The 18,080-nt window shown below is 48.6% G+C and overlaps 2 protein-coding genes across 18 annotated transcripts in view; one reads left to right on the top strand and one right to left on the bottom strand.

Moving 5' to 3' along the window:
• Positions 1-5,935, top strand: part of LOC128328027 (outer dense fiber protein 3-like) — a 50,838-nt gene extending 44,903 nt beyond the window's left edge. For all 13 annotated transcript variants that reach the window (XM_053257543.1, XM_053257541.1, XM_053257542.1 and 10 more), the window contains 2 exons: positions 432-572; positions 5,803-5,935. In XM_053257543.1, the coding sequence (XP_053113518.1) occupies positions 432-572; positions 5,803-5,883 (222 nt within the window). In that variant the 3' untranslated portion in view covers positions 5,884-5,935. The remainder of the gene's footprint in view (positions 1-431; positions 573-5,802) is intronic.
• The window catches only part of LOC128328029 (C-type lectin domain family 4 member F-like), a 90,110-nt gene that overhangs the window by 26,520 nt on the left and 45,510 nt on the right, over positions 1-18,080 (bottom strand). For 3 of the 5 annotated variants that reach the window (XM_053257557.1, XM_053257558.1, XM_053257554.1), the window contains one exon: positions 15,572-15,911. The exons of the other annotated variants lie outside the window; for them this stretch is intronic. In XM_053257557.1, coding sequence (XP_053113532.1) covers positions 15,746-15,911 — 166 coding nt within the window. In that variant the 3' untranslated portion in view covers positions 15,572-15,745. Of the gene's footprint in view, positions 1-15,571; positions 15,912-18,080 lie in introns of those variants that run through there. 5 annotated transcript variants of the gene reach the window in all.

Genomic DNA, 18,080 nt, shown 5'->3' with positions numbered 1-18,080 from the left:
CACAGTTCACCTTCTTTTGCCTGCAAAGGGGCGGAGCTCTTTCCAAGGGCTCTTTTTCGATTCAGCAGCTCAGGTTTTGCAACCTCTACTTTAGCTGGCCTTCGGCTGAGCTGAACTGCAAAGTGCATCGCCTTAACTGAGCAAGGCCAGTTCTTGGAAAGCTTGCCTCAGCTGCAAATTTTAATTCTGCTCAGAACAACTTTGTGCAATGGACCTCGAACAAAAGCCGCCCACTGCGCAGGCTGAGCAGAGTGCAGAGAGCAAGGTTGCGCCTGCTGTCCCGCTCCCAACTTCCCTGTGTTCATAGACGCTTAGGCCAAAGAGGGCAGCGAGGCAGGGGAGATCCCAGGGGATGCCAGGAGGGAGGACGTATTGGGTGGTAATGGTGAAGGACCTGCTTGTCGTGACCCTTGGCCCTCCTTGTGCGGCAGACCCCAGGGCCCTGCAACTACCGCTTGGTGGATCCCAGCGTCTACAAGAACCGCCCGCCCCAATACAGCATGCTGGCGCGCAACGTGCCTCCAGGAGACAACACTCTCAAGCCGGGCCCGGGAGCCTACAGCCCAGAGAAGGTGAGGGGGGGCATGGAGAGGCTCAGAGGGGCTTGCTTGTCCTTGGGGCGGGGGGAGTTCTGTGACAGGAGTGCAAATATTATGGGTAGGGATATGCATGAACCTGTTCAGAGGCCCTTTAATGGGCTCAGAACAGGTTCAAACAACCAGCGGTTCGGCCAGTTTGATAGTGGGGGAATACCTTTAAGGGCGGGGAAGGTGCTCTTACCCCTCCTGCCACATTTCCCCCACCGGTGCTGTACTTCAAAAGGGTAAGGCGTAACTCCCTGCCACCACGTAACTCCCTGCCATCTCGTATGCTTTACAATTGTATCCTTGAGGAGGCTTTCCATCAATTTGCCTGGAACGGATGTTAAGCTAAACGGCCTGTAATTTCCCGGATCGCCCCTGGATCCCTTTTTTGAAAATCTGTGTTACATTTGCTACTTTCCAGTCATCTGTTCCAGAGCCCAATTGCAGGGATAAGTTATATATTTTAGCATAGAGGTCAGCGATTTCACATTTGAGTTCTTTGAGGACACTTGGATGGATGCCATCTGGTCCTGGCAGTTTGTTAGTTTTTAGTTTTCCCAGACAGTTTAGAACATCATCTCTTGTCACTTCTATCTGACTCAGTTCTTTAGTCTCCATCCCTAAAATGCCTGGTTCAGGAACAGGTATATGCTCGGTATCCTCTGCCATGAAGACAGACGCAAAGAACTCATTTAGCTTCACTGCAACCTCCTTATCCTCCATAATAATCCCTTTCACTTCCTCATTATCCAAAGGTCCAACCGCCTCCCTGGCAGGTTTCCTGCAGCTGATGTATTTAAAGAAGTTTTTGTTATTCCCCTTGATACTTTTGGCTAAATGTTCCTCAAACTCTCTTTTTGCCTCCCTTATTGTCACCTTGCATTTCTTTTGCCAGAGTTTGTGTTCCTTTCTGTTCTCTTCATTTGGACAGGCCTTCCCACTTCAGAAGGATGTTTTCTTCCCTTTTATGGCTTCCTTGACGATACCTGTTATCCATGCTGGCATCCTGCTGTACTTAGTGGTACCTTTCTTCCTTTTGGGTATACAATCTAACTGGGCTTCTAGTATTGTGGTTTTGAGTAAACTCCATGCATTCTGGAGCGAAGTGATTCTCCTGATTTCCCCTTTCAGCTTTTTCACCATGCTCCTCATTTTGGAGAAGTTTCCTCTTCTGAAATTCAAAATGTCTGTGTTAGACTTCCTTGGTGATTCTCTCCCCACATGTATGCTGAATTTGATCACACTATAGTCACTGTTCCCTAAAGGGTTGATGACACTGACATCATGCTCCAGGTCCTGGGTGCCACTCAGGATTAAGTCCAAGGTCGCCTTCTCTCTGGTTGGTTCCAAGACCAACTGTTCTAGGGTACAGTCATTCTGCGTATCTAGAATTTTGACCTCTCTGTCATGATCTGACTGTGAATTTACCATGTCTATGTGTGGGTAATTGAAGTCACCCATTATTACAAACCTGCCTCTCCTTGGTGCCTCCCTGATTTCCTCCTGCAACTCCCAGTCATGGTCAGCATTTTGATCTGGAGGGCACTAGCACGTCCCCAGTAGCACGTTCCCTTTCAGGCCTTGTATTGTCACCCACAGGGTTTCTGTGGAGGACTGCAGTCCACCTAGGTTTTCTAGCTTGTTAGATTCTATCCCTTCTTTAACATACAGTGCTACTCCAGCTCCAAGGCACCCCTCCCTGTCCTTTCTATAGAGTTTATGTCCAGGGAGAACAGTGTCCCACTGGTTCTCACTGTTCCACCTTGTTTCTGTTATGCCCACTATATCTATTTCTGCATTAGCAACCAAGCACTCCAGCTCACCCATTTTGGCTCAGAGGCTTCTGGCATTGGCACATAAGCACCTGTACACTGAATCTCTCATGTGATGTGTGCTATCTTTCTTTTGACTCTTTGACAAGCTGGCACAGGCTCCCATCTGCTCTTTATGTGGTGCTGCTCTGTCCCCTTCTGTTTCATCTGACTCCTTTGCCCCCTCACACTTTAAAGGATGGCATTTGCTGAACCGGATACTGCCCAGCTCCTATCAGCTGTTCCCCAGGTGTCATTTTAAAAGCTGCTCTGCACCCTTTTTGATTTGAAGTGCCAGCAGTCTGGTTCCATCTTGGTTCAAGTGCAGCCCGTACCAAATTGGCTCCTGCTGGTTCTGTGCACATCCCTAATTATGGGGTGGCGGGGCAGAGGAGGTGCCATGTGCCCCAACATCAGAGCTGGAATGCTGTGTTTACCTTCCTTGATCTCCCCCCTCCTTGACGATTCAGCAGTAGCTGCAGTTTCTGCATGAGAAAGCATTGTGCAAAACCTTGGTTAAATTTAACAAAGGTTTACAAAACGAACCAAGAATGGCATGATAACTGATCACCTATCTCAGTTTGTTCTTTTAAAAACCGTGATTTCAAGAAGCCCTTCTCCTTCCTTTGCTTCCTGTGAAGGGACTGCTGCCTGCCATCCGAGGCTGCCTTGCTGTGCTCTGCTTCTGGAGAGCCCACCCCTCCACCCACTTCCCAGTCACAGTTCCCAGTTACCAAGGGGACAGGCTCCCTTGGCTCCTTCTGTCCACTTTGGGAGTTGTCTGGTCACTATTGGCTCCCTGGAGAAGGCAAAGGAGCTGTCATAGTAGGGACACAGGAAGCTGCCATATACTGAGTCAGACCCTTGGTCTATCCAGCTCTCTATTGTCTACACAGACTGGCAGTGACTTCTCCAGGGTGGCAGGCAGGAGTCTCTCTCAGCCCTAACTGGAGATGCCAGGGAGGGAACTTGGAACATAGATTCTCCTCCCCTAAGAGAGGATGCTTCTCCCTTAAGAGCAGCCCCACCTCCTAAGGGGAATATCTTACAGTGCTCACACATGTAGTCTCCCATTCAAATGCAATCAGGGTGGCTCCTGTTTAGGAAAAGGGACACTTCATGCTAGCTACCACAAGACCAGCTCTCTCGATGAAAGTATTAAACCTTTCATCTTTCAGCTGCGGTCTCATAAAAAACTCTCCCCTCACTTTAACCATTTCCTATGCACTTCTTCATTGCTAACGCATTCTTCAAACACATTCTTTTCTGTTTGATTTGTACCTGACCCTAACCCTAACCTATACACAAGGACGTCATCAGATGGAGTACACAGAAATCAAATTGATTGCATTATTGGTGCAAGGAGGTGGAAGAGCTCAGTTATAACAGCAAATACATGGCTGGGGGCTGATTGTGGAACAGATCATGAACTGCTCATGTGCAAGCTCCAAGTCAAGCTAAAGCAGAAAAACAAAGCTATCCAGCTTCCACGAAATGATCTTGAGAATGTACCCACCATTTTCAAGAAGAACATAAGGAACCACTTTGAAGTTCTGAACCTCATTGATAGGGAACCAGAGGAATGAATCAAAGAAGTTGTTAAGGATGAATGTGAAAAGAGACTTCCAAAGACCAAGAAACAGAAGAAAGCAGAATGGATGTCAGAACAGACAGTGGAAATTGCCAAGAAGAGGAGAGAAGCCAAAGTCAAGCAAGATAAAGATCTCAGGAAGGAACTTAATAGGGAATTTCAGAAAGCTGTTAGAAGAGACAAGAAGCAGTATTACAATGACATCTGTAAAGACCTTGAGGATGGACATAGACGTGGAAAAACAAGGGAAGTTTTCCAAAAGATCTCTGAACTCAGAAGGAGGTTCCAACCTCAAATGGGTATGTTATGGAATGCCAAAGGATATTTAGTAACTGGTTCAGAAGATCAAACAGATATGGAAGGAGTATACTGAAAATCTGAACAGCAAGGACATCAACATCCATGATACTCTAGAAGATATTCCCTACTTTCAAGAATCTCTCTAGTACGGGAAGATGAAGTTAAATCAGCACTCCGGCTGCTAGAAAGGAGAAGCAAGGCAACCTAACCTGAGCAAAAGTAAGATGGACTCAAAGAGAGAGAGTTGTTGTGAGGGTGGGAAGGGAAACCAAGCACCATTTCCTGTGGATGCAGTGCTATCAAGAAGAGGGAAAATTTTAGGGTAGGACTCACAAGCAGTGTTAGAGCTATGGGAGGGATACAGAAGTCACAATTTGGAGAGCATCATGTGTAGCCCATGGACACAGCATGCTCGTTCGTGGATGTGTGTTCTTTGTTTTCCTTGGGGCATTTTCAAAATGCTAACTTGAAGCATGAAAACTGCAGGTGCAAATTGAACTTTTTCAGAATGGACTATTGAGAAAGGCCCTTTTCCTTTTCCCTGCCTGCCACATGTAAGCTGGAGTTTCTGTCTAATGATTTGGGCTCTTCTGCAAGCAAAGGAGTGTTCTCTCTGGCCCCTGACCTATACAAGGAAAGTAGTTGGGGAGGAGAGCTGGTCTTATGGTAGAAAGCATGAATTGTCACCTTTGCTAAGCAAGATCTGCCTTGGTTTGCATTTGGATGGGGGACTACATATAAGTGCTATAAGATACTTCTCTTAGGGAACGAGGCCAAAGCTCAGTCGAAGAGCATCTGTTTGTATGCAGAAAGTCTCAGGTTAACTCCCTGGCGTCTCCTGCAAGGCTGACAGAGAATCCTGCCTGTAACTTTGGAGACCTGCTGCCAATCGGTGTAGACAATGCGGAGCTAGATGGACCAGTGGTCTGACTCATTATACAGCAGCTTCCTATCTTCCGGTTTCAAACTCATTCCATTGAAAACTCAGCGAGGCTCTTCTCCTGTCTGTCCCCGCTGGGTGGAACCTACCTCCCCCGCCCCCGATGATCCCTGAGATCCTCTTCAGCACGCCACCGCACACCCCTCATGATCTGTGCTGCACGGAGCAGCACTTATCCCCGGAGGCCAGGATTCGCTGGCCCAGCCTCCTGTAATCCTAGAATGCACCACGGCTCTAGGCACCCGACTCCGTATGTTCGGGCTGAAAGCAGACACACAACGCTGGCGCTGGGGTTAAGAGCGTCCTCGCACCCTTTCACTCAGGTAAAAGCCTGGATACAAAATCCGGGCTTGCGGGGGAGGCAGTGCTGAAATTGGGCTCGATCCCAGCGCTGCCCACGAGCAGCCCTACCCAGGTAGGGCTTCCCTAACCTGGGTAGGGCTGCTTGCATGCACAGCCTTAGTGTCTCCTTTCTGAATCCTTTCTGAAGTGAGAGAGTGGGGAACTGAGTTGGTGCTTTCTCTTCCCTCTGCCTGCACATTGACCCAGTCTGCTCTTCTCTCCTCTCCCCTGCAGTACGCCCAGCACCGTGGCTTGACCTTCGGGATCCGCCACTCCGACTACGTGGCTCCGCTCATCGTGGATGTGGCCGAATGAGCCAGCCCCATTGGCAGGGATGGATGGAACAAGAAAGGTCCACTTAGGAACACTTGGCCTCCTTCATTCTTTGGGTAGTTGTTGGGAGGGTTCGCAGGGCACAATGACTCATAGAGCAGAGTATTCCAGGAGCGAGCTCACTCCCATGACAGCAGACGTTAACAGGGTCTCGGGGGCAACTGCTTATAAATGAAAAGCATGGAGATTGAGGTAAGGTTAAACTAATCAACTTTATTCAGAAGTACATGATGATAGGGAAAGGCCTATATCTAACTGCTGGCTACATGCTGGTCAGAGAGAGACCTATGGGCGCACGGCGCTGAAAGAGGGGGGAGGTAGTCATCCCCAGGAAGTTTCTGAATATATAAGTGGAGGTGGGGGTCACAGAGGCAGAAATAAGCAGGAAAAAGAAGGAAACCCTAACTCTATATCTCTACTCCCAATGCCCCTAGTGGTCATTAGGGTTACTGGTGCAAAAGGTAGATGACACCTGGAGCTGGATCTCCAACAAGGGTGTGTTCAGGTCGACAGCAGCAAGACCTGGGCATTTTCTTGGAGCTGGGGGCTGGGTTCCTCAGGTCTCAAGGAGCACTCCTCCATTCTCCTGGCAGCCAAGGTAGTTGCAGCATCCCAAGGTGTCCCTTTCCCCAGACTCTCTGGCTAGATTGTCCCATGGGTCAGTGGGACACAACTGGTCTGTAAAAGTAGGTGGGCTGAGGTAAGGCCAGGTTCCTTGGCATTTCCTGTCATTACTTACCGGAAAGCAGAATCCAGCATCAATGGGTGGGATGGGAGTCAAAGAGGCAAGGATGCCCACCTTTATCTCCTGATTCCCACATTCAGGGCTTCAGGGCTTAAAAGAAAATCTAAATTCCACAATCACAGAAGCAGAATTGTGTGAGCTGTATAAATTTGCAAAGTAGGTACATTTATAAATCTAAGCCCCTCCCTCTGGCCACTGGGAATCTTAATGAGCCAGTCCTTTGGTTTCTGAGATTTGCCAGGTGTTTGCTAAATGCTTTCAAACAGATCTTTGCAAGAAGGGCTAGAAACCTGGTATTTTTTCAAAAGCTTCTTAGGAAGCTGGATTCTGCGGTCACCATCACAGTCTGCACTTTGTGACTGCATGTAGTCATGGATGAGGACAGCCATGGCTATCAAACTCTTATCACAGTCTTGTTAACACTGTATATGTATGTAGTCAACAGATTCACACAGCTAGGAGGACCTGAGCAATTCACCTGGCTGCCTTAGATGTTATGCAGAGCCCCCCCCCCCACCACCACCAATAGACAGTGGTCATGTTTTCCTTGAAAGCCTTCAAAGAAGGAGATGCCACCACTTCCCAAGGATGTTGTTCCCGTGCCAATTTGGTCTTCTGCAGAAGGTCCCATATTCTCTCCCTAGCGGCATCTCCAAGATAGGGCTGAGAGAGATTCCTGCGTGTATCCTTGGAGAAGCTGCTGCCAGTCTGTGTTCCTTACTGAGCTAGATGGACCAATGGTTGGACTCAGTGAAGCTATTTGCATGTGCAGGCAAACCTGGGCTAAGGAAGAAATTGGATTGGGCCGATCCCAGCAGCACCATGGCAGCAAACCTGCTGCTGGAGCCACCTTCCTAAACGAGGTTAGAAGAGCTAGCGTGGTTTCAGGGGAGTAACAGCAGGAGAGAGTGCATGCCTTCAACTCCTGCCTGTAGGCTTCCAGTGACATCCGGTGGGCTACTGTATGAAACAGGATGCTGGACTAGATGGGCTTCCTTGGGCCTGATCCAGCAGGGCTGTTCTTATGTTCTTATGTTCTTAATCCACACAAAAAGGATGGGTGACAAGATGGGCACAGCGCAAAAGGTCTCCAGCAATAAAGAACTGCAGAAGTATGTGCACAAACCCGTGGAGATGTGATAACACCAGGAACTGGGCAATCCAGTTGTTTCCAAAGATCACACATGTGGGGGGGGGGGATACCACATCATTTGGCAGAAATACCAATGTGCCGCCCAAGAGCAGAAACCTGCGGAACCTCTGTCCATGGAAACCTTCCTGTTGTCCAGTCATATAAAGAAAGAGATGACATGTATCCCCACAAATCTCCTGACTGAATCTGTCCATTTGCTTGTGTTACTTGAGCAACCTGCAATGCACACCTTGGCATGTTTCCCAGCATGCAGGACCTTTAATTGTAGTTTCCATACAAGAAGATTTGACAGCTTTCATCCAGGGAAGGGGAGGGGGCTGTTAATGGAACTGGCCCTGCGGCAGTGGCGCACCTAGGATGTTTTGGCACTCATAACGCCCCCAATGTGAGACACCTCCTCCTCAAAAAGAAAGCTGCTTTTGGGAGGCCTCCTACTGCCACCCTTCACCAAACCTCCTATTTCCCCCCATAAATGTAGCTGCCATGGGGGCGGCCCAGGGGTGGTGGCCAGGGGTTGAGCCAAGCAGGCCTCCCCCTGCCAATGGCAGTGGTGGCAGTGGATGGAGCAGCTGCTGCGCCTGTCTGTCTGGCCCAGCAGCTCTTGAGAACGGCAGTCCAGTGCGCCTGCACAGTTGAAATAGATCGTTTCAAGCCCATGATGTCACGGGCTTACGACAATCCATTTCAGTCGTGCAGGTCCACCATTCTCCCTCTCCCATCACACTAGAACCAGGGGTCATCCCGTGAAATTGATTGCTAGGAAATCTAGAGCCAACAAAGAGAAGTACTTTTTCACACAATGCATAATCCACTTGTGGAATTCTCTGCCACAGGGGTGTAACAAGGCTGGAGTGGGCCCGGAGACAAAATTTTAAAATGGGCCCCTGGCTGATAAACAGACACACACACACTTGACAATATATAGTCATGTGACTTGCCTCTGGGGGGGCCCTCAAGGCTGGGGGCCCCAAGGCAGCCGCCGCCCCTTGCCTAATAGTAGTTACGCCCCTGCTCTGCCACGAGATGCGATGACAGCCAACAACCTGGATGGCTTGAAGAGGGGTTTGGATCACTTCATGGAGGAGAGGTCTATCAACGGCTACTAGTCAGAGGGCTATAGGCCACCTCCAGCCTCAAAGGCAGGATGCCTTTGAGTTGGAAGGCAACTCTGGGAGGAGCAGACACAGCTGAGAAGCTGAGCAAGCCCTTCTAAACATCTAGCCTTTTCTACTTCAAACAAACTAAGAGGGGAGTTTTGCAGGGGCTGTTTCTCTCTAAGGGGTAGGTCTTAGTTTCTCTATCTCTGTGTGTGTTACTTGGTAGGGTTACTTATTAGAGTTAAGATATCACAGGGCTAGGAGTTCTTACGGTTACCTAAAGGCAGTGTTTACTTAGTAGTGGGGGCTGAGTCAGCTAGGGCTGGGAGGGGCCCCACATTCCTTCCTTTGACTCACATCCAGTGTGACAGTTGGAAGTCTACTCTACATATGAGGTGTAGGCCCGAGAGCATAGCGAACAGAGCATAGCGAACAGAACATAGCAAACAGGGATAGCAAACAGGACATAGGAGTTTTGCAGGAGTTTAGCGGTAAGTGTGTGGGGGAGCCTGGAACAAGCCCCCGCGATCACAAGGATCACAAGGAGCCTGGTGGAGAAGAGAACGTAAGTACATATCCCTCCCTCGTATCCCTCATATTCTTGGGAAAGGCTGTTAGGACAGTTAAATAGCTGAGCATTACATCTGAGACCTATCCTAATAAACTATCTAATAAATGGACAATAAGCTCCCTAAATACTGTAAAGAGCCAACTAAAACAGTATGAAGATAGAAGGTCAGCAGGGGAAGGGGCACTTCCCAGTGTATTGCACAGAGTGTGACATGTACGACTATTTGCCCCATGGGCAGAAGTCATGATGTGTGCTCGGTGCAAGGAGCTCCTGGCTCTCAGGGAACAAATCCGTTCCCTCGAGAACAAGGTGGTGGATCTGGAGAAGCTCAGGAAGACAGAGAGGCATGTGGATGAGACCTTCAGGGATGTGATAGAGGCATCCCACTCCAGGGCTGGTAGCTCCTCTGCTGTCAGGGAGAATGAAGGTCTTGGGCGAGGAGGACATTGGTCTGAGAAAGAGAGAAATGCTCCTTTAGAAGGGACCCCTTCCGTGGATGATGAGTCCATATCCTCTCGCACAGGGGATACTCCACTGGGGGGTGGGGGCCTCCTTGTAGTTGGTGATTCGATCATTAGAGGGATAGAGATATGGGTTTGTGACCCGCGTGTTGACCGCACGGTGACTTGCCTGCCTGGTGCAAAGGTTGCGGACGTTACGCAGTGTCTAGACAGGCTCCTAGGCAGTGCTGGGGAGGAGACAGCTGTCGTGGTGCACGTCGGCACCAACAATGTGGGGAAATGGTCGGGAGGTCCTGGAAGCCAAATTTAGGCTGATAGGTAGCATTTTGAAATCCAGGACCCCCAAGGTAGCATTCTCAGAAATGCTACCTGTTCCACGCGCAAGTACAGTGAGACAGGCAGAGCTGAGGGGTTTCAATACGTGGATGAGACGTCGGTGCCGGGAGGAGGGGTTTAGATTTGTTAGGCACTGGGACACATTTTGGGGCAAGCAAGGACTGTACAAAAGGGACGGGCTGCACTTGAACCAAGATGGAACCAGACTGCTTGCGCTTAAAATCAAAAAGGTTGCAGAGCAGCTTTTAAAATGACACCTGGGGAACAGCCGATGGGAGCTGGGCAGTATCCCATTTGGCAAAAGCCATCCTTTAAAGTGTGAGGCTGCAAAGAATTCAGATGAAACAGAAGCAGACGGAGCAGAACTGCATAAAGAGCAGACAGGAGGCTGTGCCAGCAGGTCAAAGAGTCAAAGAAATAGCATACATCAGGGGAAAGATTCAGTGTATAGGTGCTTGTATGCCAATGCCAGAAGCCTCCGAGCCAAGATGGGTGAGCTGGAGTGCTTGGTTCCTAACGCAGAAATAGACATAGTGGGCATAACAGAAACATGGTGGAACAGTGAGAACCGGTGGGACACTGTTATCCCTGAGTATAAACTCTATAGGAAGGACAGGGAGGGGCACCTTGGAGGAGCGGTAGCACTGTATGTTAGAGAAGGGATAGAATCTAACAAGCTAGAAAACCTAAGTGGACTGGAGTCCTCCACAGAAACCCTGTGGGTGACTATACAAGGCCGGAAAGGAATCGTGCTACTGGGGACATGCTATCGCCCTCCGGATCAAAATGCTGACAGTGACTGGGAGATGCAGGAGGAAATCAGGGAGGCATCAAGGGGAGGCAGCGCTGTAATTATGGGTGATTTCAACTACCCACACAGAGACTGGGTAAATTCACATTCAAGTCAGGACAAAGAGGTCAAATTTCTAGATACTCTAAATGACTGTGCCTTAGAACAGTTGGTCATGGAACCGACCAGAGAGAAGGCGACCATAGATCTAATTCTGAGTGACACCCAGGACCTGGTGTGTGATGTCAGTGTCATCGACCCTTTAGGGAACAGTGACCACAGTGCCATCAAATTCATCATACATGCGGGGAGAGAATCACCACGGAGGTCAAACACAGACATTTTAAATTTCAAAAGAGGAAACTTTTCCAAAATGAGGAGTATGGTGAAAAGAAAGCTGAGGGGGGAAATCAGGAGAGTCACATCGCTCCAGATTGCATGGCGTTTACTCAAAACCACAATACTAGAAGCCCAGTTAGATTGTATACCCAAAAGGAGGAAAGGTACCACTAAGTCCAGGAGGATGCCAGCATGGCTAACGGGTACCGTCAAGGAAGCCATAAAAGGGAAGAAGACTTCCTTCCGAAATTGGAAGGTCTGTCCAAACGAAGAGAACAGAAAGGAACACAAACTCTGGCAAAAGAAATGCAAGTTGACAATAAGGGAGGCAAAAAGAGAGTTTGAGGAACATTTAGCCAAAAGTATCAAGGGGGATAACAAAAACTTCTTTAAGTACATCAGAAGCAGGAAACCTGCCAGGGAGGTGGTTGGGCCATTAGACAATGAGGGAGTGAAAGGATTAAGGAGGATATGGAGGTTGCAGAGAAGCTGAATGAGTCCTTTGCGTCTGTCTTCATGGCAGAGGATACTGAGCATAAACCTGTTCCTGAACCAGGCTTTTTAGGGATGAAGGCTAGAGAGCTGAGTCTGATAGAAGTGACAAGGGATGATGTTCTAAACTGTCTGGAAAAAATGAAAGCTAACAAATCACCAGGGCCAGATGGCATCCATCCAAGAGTCCTCAAAGAACTCAAATGTGAAATTGCCAACCTCCTTGCTAAAATATTTAACTTATCCCTGAAATTGGGCTCTGTACCAGTGACTGGAGAGTAGCAAATGTGACAACGATTTTCAAAAAGGGATCCAGGGGCGATCCGGGAAATTACAGGCCGGTTATCCTAACGTCCGTTCCAGGCAAATTGATGTAAAGCATCCTCAAGGATAAAATTGTAACGCACCTAGAAGAACAGGCCCTGCTGGGAGTGAGCAGGCATGGCTTCCGCAAAGGTAAATCTTTCCTCACCAATCTTTTGGAATTCTTTGAGAGTGTCAACAAGTATGTGGATCAAGGTGATCCAGTTGACATAGTCTACCTGGACTTCCAAAAAGCTTTTGACAAAGTTCCTCATCAAAGACTCCTGAGGAAACTTAGCTGTCATGGGATAAAGGGACAAGTACATGTGTGGATTGCTAACTGGTTGAAAGACAGAAAACAGAGGGTAGGTATAAATGGAGAGTTTTCACAATGGAGGGAAGTAAGAATTGGGTTCCCCCAGGGATCTGTACTGGGACCGGTGCTTTTTAATTTATTCATAAATGATCTAGAAGCAGGGGTGAGCAGCGATGTGGCCAGATTTGCAGATGATACCAAACTCTTCCTGGTAGTGAAATCCAAAACAGATTGTGAGCAGCTCCAAAAGGATCTCTCCAAACTGGGGGAGTGGGCGACAAAATGGCAAATGAGGTTCAATGTTAGCAAGTGTAAAGTGATGCAAATTGGGACGAAAAACCCCAACTTCAAGTATATGCTGATGGGATCTGATCTTTCGGTGACAGACCAGGAGAGGGATCTTGGGGTTGTGGTTGACAGTAGGGGTGTGCAATTAGGGTTTTTGGTGATTCGGTTCGGGACCCGAACCGAATCACCCCCGTTCTGTTCTGTGATCGAATCTGGGCTACCCGAATCACCCCTGATTTGGTTTGGATTCGGATTAAATCCGAATCTGAATCGATTCGGGTAAGAAAAATGGGTCCCAGGGGCAAAATAGTGGGGTGGGGTGGTAGTGCCCAATGGGTGGAGGCTACCACCCAAATTTCAGGGGAATTGGGCAAAGGGCTGATTTGGGGGGGAAATTTTGAAGTTTTGGTGTCTTTGGGGCAGATCGGGGGCATAGCATGGGATCTGGGCAAAAAGAGTGGGGTGGGGTGGTTGCGCCAGGTAGGGGCAAGGAAGCTACCTGAACTTTTTCAAAGGATTTGGGCAGAGGACTGGTTTTTGGGGAATTGTTGAAGTTTACGCGTCTTTAAGGTTTTTCTCCATAGAGAAGCATTGAGGTGTCAGCAAATGTATAGCTTCACGCGGGGGGCAAAGGGGTGGCCTAGCGCAGTGTGGGGTTGGTGTTAGTGCCAGGTAGGGGCAAGGAAGCTACCTGAATTATTTCAAAGGATTTAGGCAGAGGGCTGATTTTTGGTAAATTGTTGAAGATTATGCATCTTTAAGCTTTTTCCTCATAGGGTATACATGGAGCTTTAAGCAGCCCCATAAGTGCACTTGGGGGGTGCTGGGGTGGCCCAGAGTGAGTGGTGCACTTATGGGGCTGCTGAAAGCTCCATGTATACCCTATGAGGAAAAAGCTTAAAGATGCGTAATCTTCAACAATTTACCAAAAATCAGCCCTCTGCAAAAATCAGCCTCCACCCATTAGGCACTACCACTCCACCCCACTATTTTGTCCCTGGTACCCAAAATTAGAGCAGGCATCACACCAGACCTTTTTGCACTGAAATCAATGGAGGCAAAAAGGCGGGAAATTCAAACAGACATCATCCCGAATCTCCCGAATTTTTCAGGTCTCGGGCCCGAAAAATATCGGGAGGCATCGGGGGTGATTCGGTTCGGCCCCGAATCACCCCAAATTGCTCGTTTCGGGCACAGATTGATCTGTGCCCAAAACGTTTTGCACATCCCTAGTTGACAGCTCGTTGAAAGTGTCGATTCAATGTGCGGCAGCTGTGAAAAAGGCAAATTCCATGCTAGGGATCATTAGGAAGGGGATTGAAAATAAAACGGCTAACATTATAATGCCCTTATACAAAATGATGGTGCGACCAAACTTGGAGTACTGCGTACAATTCTGGTCACCACATCTTAAAAAGGACATTGTTGAACTGGAGAAGGTACAGAAGAGGGCAACCAGATGATCAGGGGCCTCGAGCACCTTTCTTATGAGGCAAGACTACAACACCTGGGGCTTTTTAGTTTAGAAAAAAGACGACTGCAGGGAGACATGATAGAGGTCTATAAAATCATGCATGGCGTGGAGAAAGTGGAGAGAGAGAGATTCTTTTACCTCTCACACAACACTAGAACCAGGGGTCACTCCATGAAATTGATTGCCAGGAGGTCTAGGACCAACAAACGGAAGTACTTTTTCACACAACACATAATCAACTTGTGGAATTCTCTGCCCCAACATGTGGTGACAGCCAACAACCTGGATGGCTTTAAGAGGGGTTTGGATGACTTCATGGAGGAGAGGTCTATCAACGGCTACTAGTCAGAGGGCTGTGGGCCACCTCCAGCCTCAAGGGCAGGGTGCCTCTGAGTACCAGTTGCAGGGGAGTAATGGCAGGAGAGAGGGCACGCCCTCAACTCCTGCCTGTGGCTTCCAGCGGCATCTGGTGGGCCACTGTACGAAACAGGATGCTGGACTAGACAGGCCTTTGGCCTGATCCAGCAGGGCTGTTCTTATGTGCGCCACTCCTCGGCCGCCACCCCTCAGCTGTGCACATGGTGGCTAAAACAATTATGGGAAGAAATTGGAAGTTCGGCGCGTCAGGGAGGGCGTGGGGTGGGGGCAGGCAGGAGTTCCCCCTGACCATTTGGAACCCCCCCCCCACCTTGGAGGCCACAGACTGGGGCTCCAAGATTCTGGGGTAAGAGCACCTCTGCCCAGAGGTCTTTGGTCAGCACCCCCAATGTTTGGGCTGTGTCGGGAATTAGCTGTTAAAGGGGTCAGCTCCACCATTTCTAATTTGTGCAAACATTTGGACTCAAGAAATGGCCGGTCTTCAATCAATTTCATGGGATGACGTGTGTGAAACAGGATGCTGGACTAGAGGGACCTCCTTGGGCCTGATCCAGCAGGGCTGTTCTTATGTTCGTATGTGTTTTAAATCATCATTTTAACCAGAGGGAGGCACACTTGGCTTCACAGCTGTTGCTGAATTACTGATCCCATCATTCCAGCCAACGTTTATTGTGGCTGGGGATCGTGTGAGCTGTAGTTTAATAACAGCTGGAAAGCCAGAGTTGCCTCCCCCTGCTTTAAACGTTGATATGACATCCAAACAGGTCTTTTCACAGCATGGAAGGTAAAGATTGCCAAGTGCAGGAGAAAAAGTTGGAAACTGGAAGCAGAAAGGAAGGAAACTAAAGTTGGTCACACACACACACACAACACACACACACAAACACACACACAAACTAAATTAATTAATTACAGCAGAATGTGGGCTGTGACTGAAGGTTTCCATACTTTATTCTCATGGCAGCCGTTGAGACTGAAAACGTAGGCCATTTTTCCAGCCACAAGCAAGCAGTATTGCAAAATGTTCTGAGGACCGTGAACTGATATCCTTATTTTGGAGATCGATCATGGGGCCAGTCCCATTCCTCTTAAGACATGCAGTCATATCCACTTTACATCTTGATGTGCCCTACAAACGTACTGCTTGCGTTCCGTGCATTTAAAGGCTAGCCAGCAGTATGAACCTTGGCAAGATTTATTAAGTAGAGCAGCACAGTTGGAACCACCTGCATTAAATTGTTTCTCTGGAGGATCTGATTGCCAGTAGCTGAAAAGAAGAAATAGTATTCATCAGTCCAGACTGGAAGTTTACTTTCTAGATCTTCTGGCATCACGACTGCTTAATACCTCTCCCTCTCCTTCCAACCACTTTATACGTCTTTATTAATTAAACCTGCCAAACCTTCCAAGGCAGCTCAACCGTAGCTTCTCTTTCAAGGATGTATGTTTCAGAAGGAACCGGGTATTCAGAGATATACTGTTTTTGATTATGGAGGACCATGTAGCTGTCCTGGTCAGTAGCCTGGATAAAGGGTTAACCATGCATTCATAATGCCCCCTTTCCAAAGGCATGCAAGCTAGAATAAGCCTGAACCTCTCTTACATGAAGAGCCAACACAGAAGAGGAGAGCTGTCTTGTGGTAGCAAGCATGACTTGTCCCCTTAGCTAAGCAGGCTCCACCCTGCATATGAATGGGAGACTGGAGGTGTAAGATATCCCGCTTAGGGGATAGAGCTGCTCTGAGAAGAGCAGAAGGTTCCCAGTTCCCTCCCTGGCAGCATCTCCAAGATAGGGCTGAGAGAGACTCCTGCCTGCAACCTTGGAGAAGCCGCTGCCAGTCTGTGTAGACAATACTGAGCTAGATAGACCAAGGGTCTAAGTATATGGCAGCTTCCTATGATGTTTAATATGCAAGCACCTGCTTGAGTGGCCTCCAGTAGAATGCCCAGGGGCAAAGTCACCTAAGTGGTTGAAAGCAGAAACGAGGCCCCCAACCCCGATTCTCCTCCTATCCAAGGCTCTACAACACCCGCCACATAATGCCACACTACTAGAAAGTGTCTGCATGCCTATCCACAAGCATCAGTTCTCTGCTGCTTATGGATCTGTGCCAGTCTTGAGGGCTGTGTACAATAGTGACATTGTACCTACATAGGGTCAGAGCTCCCATAAGGTTCCTGGGTCTGGTGTTATCCAGACTGTCTGTGTGTGTGTGTGTGTGTGTGTGTGTGTGTGTGTGTGTGTGTGTGTACACGTCTGCCATGCCCACACTCTGCCTGCCTGTTCCAGCCTCCTCCTCCTGCTCTTGCTCTACTTCCCCACCTGGGAAGCTTTTCCTCCTACCTTGGTCAAATGCTGAGTATGAAAGCTGATCAGGACAGCTCTGCCCTACCCAGCTTTTCCTCCTACCTTGCTTCTACACAATGACTTCTCCCTCCTCTTACCTAGCTGTTTGCTCCCACACTAACGAACATGAGGAGCACACATGTCCTACCCAGTTTTCGGTTGTGTGAATGACCTCATTGTCTCTTGGAATGTAGCTCTTTCCTCAGCACCAATGCACACAAAGCTGGCTTACACCAACCAGGAGGCTGCAGGGTTGGATCCTGGGAAGACTGCAACTTTGCTGGAAGTGGCTCAGGGCGTGGCCTGGCCAGGAATCACTGCTTCGTTTTCCTCTTCCTCCTCCCCAACACCAGTGAAGTGGGCTATTCAGCCTCCTCTTTGGCACATCTGGGACCCAGCTTCCATGTGACTTGACCTGGGACCAAACTTACCCTTCATTGTGCATGCATGCCCTGGCTCACCTGGTCTGGGACCCAACCCCTGAAGCCAAATCCTTCCATATTCTTTTGGGAGTTGTTCCCTTCTGTGTCTGTGGACTTGGCCCAACTGCTGCTCATACAAAACAAAACCCTCCTACACACTGCCTGCTCTGACGGACAGCTTCTGCATTAGTGCAGCCAGGCCCAAACTTAAGCTTTCGAGAGTCCCCCATTATATATATTCGATGCCTTTGTCTACTCTTTAATTTGTGGGTAAAGTGGGGGGGGGAACCCCTCACAAATATATATGAAAAAAACTTATATTATAAAGTCTAGAAGCCCCCCAAAAGGATGTTCTAGGAAAATATACATTGTTAATTGTTTATATATGCATTTTGGGGAATTGACTATATGTTCTATAGGATTTATATAGGCAGAACATAGGAACATAGGAAGCTGCCATATACTGAGTCAGACCATTGGTCTATCTAGCTCAGTATTGTCTTCACAGACTGGCAGCGGCTTCTCCAAGGTTGCAGGCAGGAATCTCTCTCAGCCCTATCTTGGAGAAGCCAGGCAGGGAACTTGAAACCTTCTGCTCTTCCCAGAGCGGCTTCATCCCCTGAGGGGAATATATTGCAGTGCTCACACATCAAGTCTCCCATTCAGA

The sequence above is a fragment of the Hemicordylus capensis genome, chromosome 5, assembly GCF_027244095.1.
Source record: "Hemicordylus capensis ecotype Gifberg chromosome 5, rHemCap1.1.pri, whole genome shotgun sequence".
Taxonomy (NCBI): domain Eukaryota; kingdom Metazoa; phylum Chordata; class Lepidosauria; order Squamata; family Cordylidae; genus Hemicordylus; species Hemicordylus capensis.
Note: the sequence above shows the minus strand (reverse complement) of the source record. Positions and strands in the feature narration are given on the sequence as shown.